This window comes from Takifugu flavidus, chromosome 5 (assembly GCF_003711565.1).
Source record: "Takifugu flavidus isolate HTHZ2018 chromosome 5, ASM371156v2, whole genome shotgun sequence".
Lineage (NCBI taxonomy): Eukaryota > Metazoa > Chordata > Actinopteri > Tetraodontiformes > Tetraodontidae > Takifugu > Takifugu flavidus.
Window position 1 is genome coordinate 7112970 of NC_079524.1, and position 12806 is coordinate 7125775.

At 41.0% G+C, this 12806-nt stretch overlaps 2 protein-coding genes across 4 annotated transcripts; one reads left to right on the top strand and one right to left on the bottom strand.

Moving 5' to 3' along the window:
• Positions 1-504: 504 nt before the first annotated feature.
• Positions 505-8332, top strand: LOC130525727 (beta-1,3-galactosyl-O-glycosyl-glycoprotein beta-1,6-N-acetylglucosaminyltransferase-like). Of its 2 annotated transcripts, none has more exons than XM_057032795.1 (5): positions 505-658; positions 5464-5777; positions 5850-5943; positions 6105-6509; positions 6604-8332. In XM_057032795.1, exons 2-5 carry the CDS (start codon positions 5473-5475, stop codon positions 7087-7089), a joined length of 1290 nt encoding a protein of 429 aa, XP_056888775.1. In that variant the 5' UTR covers positions 505-658; positions 5464-5472; the 3' UTR covers positions 7090-8332. The 2 variants fall into 2 exon arrangements, with proteins under 2 accessions (XP_056888775.1, XP_056888776.1); XM_057032796.1 differs by having other exon boundaries at positions 6105-6488.
• Positions 8333-10011: 1679 nt separating this feature from the next.
• On the bottom strand, positions 10012-12580 carry LOC130525728 (4-galactosyl-N-acetylglucosaminide 3-alpha-L-fucosyltransferase 9-like). 2 transcript variants are annotated; one of them, XR_008950557.1, is made up of 3 exons: positions 11148-12424; positions 10893-10974; positions 10012-10638 (listed from the first exon to the last, which is right to left on the bottom strand). XR_008950557.1 is itself a non-coding variant. In XM_057032798.1 (2 exons), exon 2 carries the CDS (start codon positions 12300-12302, stop codon positions 11214-11216), a length of 1089 nt encoding a protein of 362 aa, XP_056888778.1. In that variant the 5' UTR covers positions 12303-12310; positions 12432-12580; the 3' UTR covers positions 11017-11213. The 2 variants fall into 2 exon arrangements, 1 of the variants encoding a protein (XP_056888778.1); XM_057032798.1 differs by lacking the exons at positions 10012-10638; positions 10893-10974 and adding an exon at positions 12432-12580 and having other exon boundaries at positions 11017-12310.
• Between the last annotated feature and the right edge of the window lie 226 nt (positions 12581-12806).

The following is a 12806-nucleotide window of genomic DNA, read 5'->3' on the forward strand; positions in this document are numbered from 1 at the left end:
AGGACGCGGTCAGTCGCCCGTTCGCCAATAATCATTTTTTCCTCGTTTTTAAGTTAATCAAAATTATAGAACATGAATGACACTAAATTAGAATCTTTCCACGAAAACCTTGATATTGCAGGATGATGATTTATGCATGGTAACAGTCTACAGTGCTGTTTTATCGGCATATTTAAATATTCATATTACAGGGTGTATGTGAAATAAAAAGTAATATTTTGATTCAAGTGAACAAAAAAAAACTACTTCTGAAAGCCACTATATGCTGTGACTAATGTCACCCCTATAAATCTATGTTGATACTGAGCAGAGAAAACTGGGGAACGTCTGTCTAATTTTACCTGAGCATGCCACAAGGTGGCCGACATTCACTCATTCTTTCGTATTATCAGTATTAGATTTAATATAAAGTATAGTCTATGCTGAGAGTTTTTAAAAGTTTGAAACCAACACCTAATGGGCTGAAGATCATCACATTGTGTAATACCTGTAAAAGACATGTGAACGTTCTTTAATACCTCATGCGACAAACAATTCAACGTGCTATTATTTTGAAAGAATTCCTGCTGTTAGGAGGGGGTTTGTGCCGAGGAATATATGCACGGAAGGTGTCTCAATTGTAGTCTTCTAAAAGTGTCTTCTGCGGATACAGGCAAAGGTAGGAAGCAACTCAGGCACATGTTTGCTCAGTTCACGTTTATACTTTTTTAAAAAAAAACGAACTTAAAAAATATTTTTGATTTTGGTTAGTTATAAAAGATTATTCAACTTTAAAAATACATGAAAGATTATTCCAAGTGTTCAATAATCTAATTACACATGTTAAAAAAAAACAAAAAAACCAATTGATTATTGTTATATTTAATTTATGTGGTTTTGGCTAAAGTATGTAGAAGAATACATTTTATTTCCAAATGCTGATATTTGCCAATCAAATATTGTATATGAAAAACCAAACAAGAAAACACCTTGAAAGTAAAGTACTTGCTTCCTGTTATAGGCTACACAGTGTTACGTCGCTATCGGTACCAAGTACTTTAGTCAAAAATGTGTATAGATGATATATAAACGTGGCCTTATAACTACTGTGTATTACTTGAGTTGTAGTTCTACTTTGAATAATGAACAGTTTGCCCATGTTTGTATAATAATGTATAGATAACTAAAGAAATGTTGTGAGGGGGGCAACAAGTGATACAAATTGAGTAAAGATCACTTTCACTCTCTCTATCTCACTCACACACACACACACACACACACACACACACACACACCACACACACACACACACACACACAGTTGATCACACTTGCTGATAATTCTATCAAGAACTAGAATATTGTATTGTATTTGAAACCTTTCCTTCTTAAGGCATGGTCGGAGCCTTATCCAATTATAAATGCTTCATTTCCTTGATCTGTGAAGCTGCTGCGTTTGAGAAGGTGATTAAAATATTGCTCGTGAATTGTTGTTGCTGTCTGACTGTTGATTTTAATTCTGAGATGAACTCATTAATTCATTTGTTAAATCCCTGAATACAAGAGCACTTTCTCAGCGGTGTATATTAAGCAATAGCAGTTTAAGAGTTAAAGTATTCTAGCCTCTTATAGTTACTGATTCCACGGTGAATGAATTTTGAATTCTATACACACACACACGCACACTCATTAATATAGTTTTATAATAATATTATATAAATAATAACATTTAGAATTCATAGTTTTTTAAAAGAGGACGTGTTGGGGCCGGTCGCCACAAGTGCAAACATGTTATCTTGTGAGGTGGGTGTGGTGCAGCAGGTAGTTTGGGAGAAAGAAGTTAATAAATTCACCTGTTCACTTGCAGAATAGGAGAGGGAGGGGGGGTGAGTAGGGAGGCTGTATTTAGATGAGGAGAACAACCAACTCTTTAAAATCAGCTGTTCAATACAAATGAGCCAGTCTCATCTACCAGGAAGTAAAATCAATGCCAGTGCAGCTCAAGACAAATTTGTGGCTTCAGGAAAAACAGACAAATGACTCTGTAATGCAAGCTGCTGTCTGATGTTGATGGATAGTTCGATTCATGTAATCTAGAACGCAAATATCCTGTTGTATAAATGGGTGTGTGTGTGCTCAGTAGAATAAAGAATACCCAACTTCCCTGTGACTATACAATCCACATAATCTGCGTGAACCCTGGTGTGCCATTCTCCTTATCAGGTTTAGATCAAATCATAAGGGGACACTACAATATGATGATGTGTAACTTTATACAAATCAAACACTTCGTGCAAGACACTGATTGGTGTTCTGATATCATATCTCAAAACATTGTCGACAACTTAACAGACTAAATATTTTCCCGACCCAAGTTTATAGTTTACTAAATATCTTTTAAAAAAAAAACTTTAAAAAAACTTTTGATTTTAGTTAGTTATGAAAGATTATTCCGAGTGTTCAATAATCTAATTACACAAAACCCAAAAACACTTGATTGTTGTTATATTTAATTTATATGGTTTTGGCTATATTATATAGAAGAATACATTTTATTTCCAAATACTGATATTTGCCAATCAAATTTTGAATATGAAAAACCAAACAAGAAAACACCTTGAAAGTAAAGTACTTGCTTCCTGTTATAGGCTACACAGTGTTACGTCGCTATCGGTACTAAGTACTTTAGTCACTAGGAGTCAACTTCAACTCACTGATAGTAGACAAATGAAAAGAAAAATGTGTATAGATTATATATAAACGTGGCCTTATAACTACTGTGTATTACTTGAGTTGTAGTTCTACTTTGAATAATGAACAGTTTGCCCATGTTTGTATAATAATGTATAGATAACTAAAGAAATGTTGTGAGGGGGGCAACAAGTGATACAAATTGAGTAACGATCACTTTTACTCTCTCTATCTCACTCACACACACACACACACACACACACACACACACACACACACACACACACACACACACACACAGTTGATCACACTTGCTGATAATTCTATCAAGAACTAGAATATTGTATTGTATTTGAAACCTTTCCTTCTTAAGGCATGGTCGGAGCCTTATCCAATTATAAATGCTTCATTTCCTTGATCTGTGAAGCTGCTGCGTTTGAGAAGGTGATTAAAATATTGCTCGTGAATTGTTGTTGCTGTCTGACTGTTGATTTTAATTCTGAGATGAACTCATTAATTCATTTGTTAAATCCCTGAATACAAGAGCACTTTCTCAGCGGTGTATATTAAGCAATAGCAGTTTAAGAGTTAAAGTATTCTAGCCTCTTATAGTTACTGATTCCACGGTGAATGAATTTTGAATTCTATACACACACACACGCACACTCATTAATATAGTTTTATAATAATATTATATAAATAATAACATTTAGAATTCATAGTTTTTTAAAAGAGGACGTGTTGGGGCCGGTTGCCACAAGTGCAAACATGTTATCTTGTGAGGTGGGTGTGGTGCAGCAGGTAGTTTGGGAGAAAGAAGTTAATAAATTCACCTGTTCACTTGCAGAATAGGAGAGGGAGGGGGGGTGAGTAGGGAGGCTGTATTTAGATGAGGAGAACAACCAACTCTTTAAAATCAGCTGTTCAATACAAATGAGCCAGTCTCATCTACCAGGAAGTAAAATCAATGCCAGTGCAGCTCAAGACAAATTTGTGGCTTCAGGAAAAACAGACAAATGACTCTGTAATGCAAGCTGCTGTCTGATGTTGATGGATAGTTCGATTCATGTAATCTAGAACGCAAATATCCTGTTGTATAAATGGGTGTGTGTGTGCTCAGTAGAATAAAGAATACCCAACTTCCCTGTGACTATACAATCCACATAATCTGCGTGAACCCTGGTGTGCCATTCTCCTTATCAGGTTTAGATCAAATCATAAGGGGACACTACAATATGATGATGTGTAACTTTATACAAATCAAACACTTCGTGCAAGACACTGATTGGTGTTCTGATATCATATCTCAAAACATTGTCGACAACTTAACAGACTAAATATTTTCCCGACCCAAGTTTATAGTTTACTAAATATCTTTTAAAAAAAAAACTTTAAAAAAACTTTTGATTTTAGTTAGTTATGAAAGATTATTCCGAGTGTTCAATAATCTAATTACACAAAACCCAAAAACACTTGATTGTTGTTATATTTAATTTATATGGTTTTGGCTATATTATATAGAAGAATACATTTTATTTCCAAATACTGATATTTGCCAATCAAATTTTGAATATGAAAAACCAAACAAGAAAACACCTTGAAAGTAAAGTACTTGCTTCCTGTTATAGGCTACACAGTGTTACGTCGCTATCGGTAGTAAGTACTTTAGTCACTAGGAGTCAACTTCAACTCACTGATAGTAGACAAATGATAAGAAAAACGTGTATAGATGATATATAAACGTGGCCTTATAACTACTGTGTATTACTTGAGTTGTAGTTCTACTTTGAATAATGAACAGTTTGCCCATGTTTGTATAATAATGTATAGATAACTAAAGAAATGTTGTGAGGGGGGCAACAAGTGATACAAATTGAGTAAAGATCACTTTCACTCTCTCTATCTCACTCACACACACACACACACACACACACACACACACACACACACACACACACACACACACTCATTAATATAGTTTTATAATAATAATATTTAGTATTCATAGTTTTTTAAAAGAGGACGTGTTGGAGCCGGTCGCCACAAGTGCAAACATGTTATCTTGTGAGGTGGGTGTGGTGCAGCAGGTAGTTTGGGAGAAAGAAGTTAATAAATTCACCTGTTCACTTGCAGAATAGGAGAGGGAGGGGGGGTGAGTAGGGAGGCTGTATTTAGATGAGGAGGACGAACCAAATTGTTTGCTAAAACCATTTTTTTGAGCTTGCACAGCAGACGTGATCTATACATCAACTTTACTCATTTTTCTGGTGGCTTGTTCTTTTATCCGGGTCACTATTTGGCTTCGCTGTTTTTCAAATATTGGTGGAGCTCCAATGCTACAGCACAGTTTGAGGCTCTGTCTTTTAATAAGAATCTATTGTTCGATGACACGCTCTCCTTTAACTCACCCCAACCACTGACACCAGTGTCACCAGTGCCACCAGTTCTGTAAACCATCAGGTTTGCTCAGTCATCAGGACTAACTTAATTCCAACACTTAGGACTTGCTTCACAGAATGTGCGGAGCAGTGTCAAGGGATGAGCTCCCTTTCACATTTGATCAGCACTCATGTCTATTGTACGTTTCTTATTCACGTGAAATTTAGGTTAATGGGATGTTAATCGACAGCCACATAGGACAAAGAAAAGAAGGGGTCTTCATAGTTTCTACAGGTGGTGTGAATGTCACGTAAAAAAACCAAAAGCTAATCTCCAGTTCTTTTTGCATATAGTTCACAACAGGTTTGTGCAAATTCTACTTTTGTTTCATGCTTTTGTGCGTGTTTCTGACCAGGTCACAAAAATGTGGCTCCTGAAATACATCAAACTGAAGCTGATGCTGAAGCTGACTGTTGTGGTCGCGTCCCTGGGGATCCTCGTGGTCCTCAGACACACAACCAGCTGGAGAACCACCCACATGTTTAGTTACAGCTGGCTAGAAATCACCGATGATGACGTTAACATGGATGCGGTGTGCAACTGTTCGGCAATCCTGCTCCGAGACCAGGAGGAAATCGAAAAGGTCAAAATTCTGGCAATCAGGCGTGACTTCCAGAAGACCATCCAGGTCCCAGATGAATATTATGTTAATGCAACTCAGGACTGTAGGTCTGTCACAGCTTGAAATATCAGTCTTTCCATATACCGTATTCCTGATCTTATTTCTCTATTTATTTGCAGGAATTTCAAGATAATGAGGAAGTATTTACAATACCCACTGAGCAAAGAAGAAGAGGAATTTCCACTGGCCTACTCAATGGTGGTGCATCATAAAGTATGGGAATCCAATAAGTCTTTACTGGGTTTTACAAGGTGGAGGAGCCATACGTTATAGAGTCAGAATATCTGCAGTTTGAATGCTGACGCCTTTTAAAGCTTTGTTGGAGAGATGCATGAGAGAAGTTGGTGATAATATTTTTTTTGCTTACACTTTAGGTGCAGAACTTTGAGAGACTTCTGAGGGCCATTTATGCTCCTCAAAACATTTACTGTGTTCATGTGGACAAAAAATCCAAGCCCTCCTATCAGTCTGCCGTCAGGGCCATTGTCTCCTGCTTCCCCAACGTTTTCATCGTCAGCCGGCCTGTGGATGTGGTCTATGCCAGCTGGTCCCGCGTTCAAGCTGACATTAACTGTATGGCTGATCTTTATAACTCCAGCACCAAATGGAAATACTTTCTTAACGTTTGTGGCCAGGATTTTCCGCTGAAAACAAACTGGGAGATGGTACAATTGTTGCGTTATCTAAAGGGCGAAAACAGCATGGAATCTGAAAAAATGCCCGAGGGAAAGAAGTGGAGGGTGACGAAGGTTCACGAGGTGATCAATGGGACAATTCAGGTGTTTGTCTCTTCCATCTTGACACATCAAATTGCAATCTTATTTGGGGCTTCTGCTCAAACATCACATTCATTTTCTGTCTCAACTGTTTCAGGGTACTGGAAGAATCAAAGAGCCTCCCCCCTTCGACCTGCCTATTCTGTCAGGAAATGCTTACATAGTGGTCAGCCGGGGCTACATCCGCAGCGTGTTGGAGGACAAACGGGTGCAGGTACTGATCGAGTGGGCCAAAGACACCTACAGTCCTGATGAGTTCCTCTGGGCAACCATTCAACGCATGCCTGGTGTCCCTGGTTCGAGGCGCCCGCACGCCAAATTCGACATGACAGACCTCAACGCCATTGCCAGACTGGTGAAGTGGGCAGGACACGAAGGGGTCGACAACTCACGGGATGCCGTGTACCCCCGATGTGAAGGCAGACATGTTAGGGGGATTTGCGTATACGGCGTGGGAGACCTTTGGTGGGTCCTTGAACATCGCCATCTGTTTGCCAACAAGTTTGACACCGAAATCGATCCGTTCGCAATCTACTGCCTGGAAAAGTATCTGAGACGAAAGGCACTGGCTGAAATACACTAGATGTGTTCGCTTTCTGGATTTATAGGTTCATATTTTGAGGGAATTCAAGGTTGTATGTTTTTATTCTGGTCAGGATCTGAGTTTTACTGGAGTTTTCCACCCTCTGTGGCACTATATCAATGGAGACTTACCCCAGCAGAAGCTTCTCTAATGGTTTAAGATAAATGTGTTTCAGGAATAGGAAGGATTTTAGATTTACTTTATTATTTTATCAGTTTTTTGGAGGGGGATATAATATACATTAAAAGGATTTTTTTATTTAAATAATGGCTGTTGTTCAACTTTATGTGAGATTTAAACCTTGAAGGACAATCCAAAATGCATTATTGAAGAAGTCCAGAGCAAAATGTAGCTGCTTGCCACAGTGACAAAGGAAAAAAAAAAAGTGAACAGGAAGAAACTGTGAACAGAACCCCCTGTAATGGCCCATTCAGTGAAAAACAGTGAATTGCACTTGCCCAGCACTTGCCCAGAAAGAAAAAGCTTGAAAGCTTTGTAAATATACTCAGTCATGTCCAACCAGCCAATCACTCAATGGTAAAAATGTTACATTGTTGACTGATATATGTTTTCACCTCCATAAGACCCTAGGAAGAACAGCTATGCATTAATGTTACACCTCATCCAGAGGTCACTCAGACAATAGTGACCTGAGTTTGTTTTTGGCAACGCTCCCACACAGAAACTGGTGGCACATGGTTTGGCCTGCCCACCACCTGACGTTTACCAGGACTGGGAAAGTTTTGCGAAATTGATCTTTAACCGTGGTCAGATGCAAAACTAGAATCATGACCCACAAACCAATGATTTGGGGCCGAATTCATTTGCCACTGTAGTGTCTGAAGAATGTGTATTGTCCCTAGCAGATCCTTACTTTTGACCTTTGAGGATCCTAGCGTTGGAGATCTTATCTTCACCATCTCAGCATGTTCCATCTGTGTCCTGTCACCTATGCTTTTCTGTGCTCGTGATTTAATGTCTTGTTATTCCCTAAGTGGAATTGCTGTGAAGGAGTACAGGGGTCCGCAGGCTCTTGGGCTCTTGGACTCTATACCATTTGGTTGCTTATATTGTGTCACGAGGTCACAAGAAAGGAATACGTTTACTTGACCATATATAAGGGTCTACCGAACAAAGCACTTCGTAGATCTTCACCATCGGGACCACGAAACCTCCCTCGGACAAGCTTCAGCGTCCGATTGAAGCCTGACTGCTCTCTCCAATAAACATCTGTCATAACCAAGTCGGTGTCTACGAAGATTCCTTTTTCATCAGCACATCTGAAATATCACCAGAAGAAATTTACCACACCACCACCACCTGATTAACACTATTAACGTTGGTGTAGTCAACTTCCTCTTTAACGCACCATCTTCAAAAAACAGAACTAATAAAATCAAAACTGGATGTAGCTCTTTTTTTTTTAAACGGAAAGGTGAAATGCAATGAATGGTTCTTATCTGCAGTGTAATAAAGGTGTACCACAGTTGTGCTTGATATCACAACGCACCCGACCACCAACAGCAAACTCCTAATTTAAGTATTTCTAGCCTAAGTGATAGTCTTTACAACAAGAGAATAAAAGGAAATGAAGTTTTGTTTTAAGGTGATTGACAAGACAATACAATTCACTTTTTCTCAACACGTGTCCAAATACATAAAAGTTTACCAAAGTGCTCCACAGGGATTAACATATAAACCCAAGGATTTAAGATTTTTTTTAAGAACTTTTTGTGCCCACAGTTATTTCAATTAACATGGTGTCTGCCGTCAAGATCTCAAACAGAACTAGTAACTTGGTGCTTAAAGTTACACCAACAGGTGTCATATGCAAACAAAAATTGAAGGGGGAACATTTTTACTGACACCATGAGGAAAACAATAGAAAAGCCAAACAAATACTCAAGAAATAGAAATGTTTGCATTAGTTTGGCTCATCCTGCTCCTGTGTCGACTCCCCTACCAACACAGGTCACTGTCAGTAGGGCAACAATGGACCGACACGCAATGTTGCAGCCCGGCTATGCATACATGCCAACACCCAATCATTTATGAACACTGACAAAGACTGCTCACAATAAGTCAGGCAAACTTGTTGATCCAGTAAAAGTTGATTGACTGCTAGATGAACTTTGTTGGTAACTGCTCCACCTAAGCACAGCTGCAGTCTTGGAAGGTTTTTGATGGTAATTTGATACGATGTATGCTAAAGGACGAGGGCATTTGTATACATTTGGGGCTTTTCACTCTCTTAGGACCCAAAATGTAAATCCAGGGTTCCATTTGCTGCCTTCGGCTTCTTAACAGAAAGATGAAAGTCATGTGAACATGTGAAAGTCAGTGGTGTACTGTTCTTTTATCACTGAACCCCCTCTAAGCTCGTGTCTTATCACCACCATGGTTTTACTTATTTCAAATGATAAATTGTCTCTAGTTCTTGTATTTCATGTATTTCATGCAGCCAATGAGTCAAAAATAAAAGAAGATCCACAGAACAAAAACCTTGTTGTGAATCAAAACCCAAAAATCAGTCAACTGGCTGCACCGCCTCCGGTCCCCAAGGTACCTGAACGCTCACCGGCCACTGTACCTCTCCAGGCTTCGGACTTCCAGCATCTTCCGATTAAGACACGAGGCACCGGAGGCCGAGCAGACAACTTATCTTTGCAAAATGTGTCATTCAACAGTCAGGTGCCAGATGATAACTGAATAAGAACATTCAATGAAAGAACACAGCAGGACGTACTTACACGGATCATAGCTGTGATGATTAAAGTTGCCGATTTTGGATGAATATATGAGGAGCAGCAGCAACAACAACAAACGGAATTTTAAAGCTGAAATTTTTGTCCGTTCTGACCCTAAAATGCACGAATAATTATTAAGAAAAAATAATTTTAAAAAATCAATCCATTTGTTTCTTCTATTTAACTCTATAAAAGACCTAGTTGCAAAGAAACACAACAAAACAGATTTTCTATTGAGTACCGGTACACAAAAAATAATTGTGTGTTATTATTTGATTGTGTGTTAATCATTAGCAGTCAGGGTCAAACACATGCCAGTTTAGTCCAGCAACATAAAACTGATAAAATAAGGAACAGAGCTGTAAAACACTTCATTTAGTACACACCCTGCACGGCTGGAGTGAAGGGCAAAATATCCAACGCCCGTATGCAGCAAAATCATTATAGAACATTTCAATCTGTAACGCAAAGTAGCTGTTTAGTGGCACCTTAACCTGAGAATCTACCCACCTAAACCTGAGAATCTACCCACCTAAACCTGAGAATCTATACAGCTAAACCTGAGAATCTACCCACCTAAACCTGAGAATCTATACAGCTAAACCTGAGAATCTACCCACCTAAACCTGAGAATCTACCCAGCTAAACCTGAGAATCTATACAGCTAAACCTGAGAATCTACCCACCTAAACCTGAGAATCTACCCACCTGAACCTGAGAATCTATACAGCTAAACCTGAGAATCTACCCACCTAAACCTGAGAATCTACCCACCTAAACCTGAGAATCTACCCACCTAAACCTGAGAATCTACCCACCTAACCTGAGAATCTACCCACCTAACCTGAGAATCTACCCACCTAACCTGAGAATCTACCCACCTAAACCTGAGAATCTACCCACCTAACCTGAGAATCTACCCCCCTAACCTGAGAATCTACCCACCTAACCTGAGAATCTACCCACCTAAACCTGAGAGTCTACACACCTAACCTGAGAATCTACACACCTAACCTGAGAATCTACACACCTAACCTGAGAATCTACCCACCTAACCTGAGAATCTACCCAGCTAAACCTGTACTTCACTTGGTCACTGATTACGGTGGGACTGGACTGTTCACGAACAGTCGGGAACATTTGCATCAAACCACAGAGCTAAATAGAAAAACAAACCCCCCCCCCCCCCCCCCCCCCCAACAGGCTCAGGAAAGAGGAAAACGTTCCTATCAACAGTCCTGGGTCAGAGCCGGGCCTCATTATGAAGTGAGAGTGGGAAAGAGAATGTGGTGGTTTTTTTAATTTAGTAAAAACAAATTATTCTTCTTAAGTGCAGCTACACACGTGTGTGTGGTGTGTGTGTGTGTGTGCGCGTGTTTACGTCGCCACTAAAAACCACTTGTACAGGTCAGGGACGTATCTGAAGACCCTGCTCACGCTCAGGTGGTGGCAGGCCTGGCAGATGGGGTGCAGGAACCGGTACTTTTCGTCAGCAAACGGGGTCCCGATGGTGTAAAACTTCCGCCAGTCGAAGTATCTCAGGTAGGCCTCCTCGTCCTGGTCGAGGCTCTGGAGGTGCGCGGCCAGGGCTGCGGAATCGGCAAAATCGTTCACGTGAATGAAGGAAGAACCCGGGACAAAACTCTCGTAGTTTCTCCTCGGGGGGCCCAGGGCCACCGGGACGGTCCCGAGGGCCAGAGGCGTGGTGAACTTCTCGGTGATGTAATCTCTGTGAATGGAGCTCTCGAAGGACAGGTAGAACTTGCAGCTTTTGATGGTGGACAGGTAGTCCTCGCCCTCCATCTTGTCGATGAGGTCCACCGCGATGTGCTTGAGGAGGTCCACGTAGGCGTTGTAGGTCTGATTGAAGGTGTTGGTCATCTCTTTGCTGTCCACGATCCAGCAGACCAAACGCCGCTTCGGCGGAGGCGTGAAGCCTTTTTCCGGGGTTTTCCTGGCGGAGACCTTCCACCGTACCTGGATGTCGGCGTCCTTCCTGTAAGTCATGGTCAGATTGAAAAGCGCTTGTATGCCCGGGATCTGCTGGGAGACCAAGGGGGGGTCTGGGTTGAACCAGATCCACCTCTGAGTTCTGGTGCGGGAGGTGGGCAGGTTGGACAGGTCCTGGCTGATTGCTTTGTGATATATCAAAACCCCGTCCACTTCGGAGGCCAACGATTTATCATCCGACAGCTGGCAGTCGCCAATCCCCAGGAGCGTCTTGCAATCCTGCAGATCGAACTTTTTGTTCTCGGGCCAGAACCAGACGAGCAACACGGGTTTTTTCCGGCGGGTCTTTGCCGACGCGTTCCCCGACTTCTCAGTCTCTGACCACTCGACCGGGGAAGGATGACATTTGGGGAAGGGGGACGACTTGAAGTACATTAATAACAGAACCGTGAGTGCGGACAGGATGAGGATCACCAGCGTCAGATTTCGCAACACGCCCGTGCTGAGGACGGTCATGATGGACCCTAGAAACAGGAATAGTCGCTTTAGCCACCGGAAACACATCCATGCTGCGGGCTCGAGCCGCCTCCCAAAGCCATTTTAATAAAACTAAGCGTTAAACTTCGACAGGATAAAGAACTTTACCTCCGTTTTGGGGCCGCCAGCCTCTCCCTCACCTGTCCTTCGATGCGCGCTGCCGTAACTCCTGAGCGAAGCCCCGCCCCTTTGTGGCTCGAGCAGTTCGTCGACATGATGTCACTCGAAGAAACTCGAAGAGCCTTGTGAGGAGTCACTAGCGTGTGTGTGTGTGTGTTTGTGTGTTTTAAAAAAAGGACATAATGAGCAAAACAACAATATTCTGTAGTTGCAGGTGCAGACAAGTGCAACATGACACTGCATGACATTCTGTCAAACAGATTTTCCGGGCATGTTCATTGTTGGATTGATATATGACGTGCCACTGCCAATCCGCCTGTTCTCTGAATGAAGACTTTTTAAAAATGTATTTCACAAATAGAG

Excerpts from the sequence above, each read along its gene's own strand:
- LOC130525727 (XM_057032795.1), top strand. The coding sequence starts at position 5,473 with ATGTGGCTCCTGAAATACATCAAACTGAAGCTGATGCTGAAGCTGACT. Across the intron at positions 5,778-5,849 it reads AATGCAACTCAGGACTGTAG|GAATTTCAAGATAATGAGGA; the intron begins GTCTGTCACAGC and ends ATTTATTTGCAG. Across the intron at positions 5,944-6,104 it reads CAATGGTGGTGCATCATAAA|GTGCAGAACTTTGAGAGACT; the intron begins GTATGGGAATCC and ends CTTACACTTTAG.
- LOC130525728 (XM_057032798.1), bottom strand. The coding sequence starts at position 12,302 with ATGACCGTCCTCAGCACGGGCGTGTTGCGAAATCTGACGCTGGTGATC.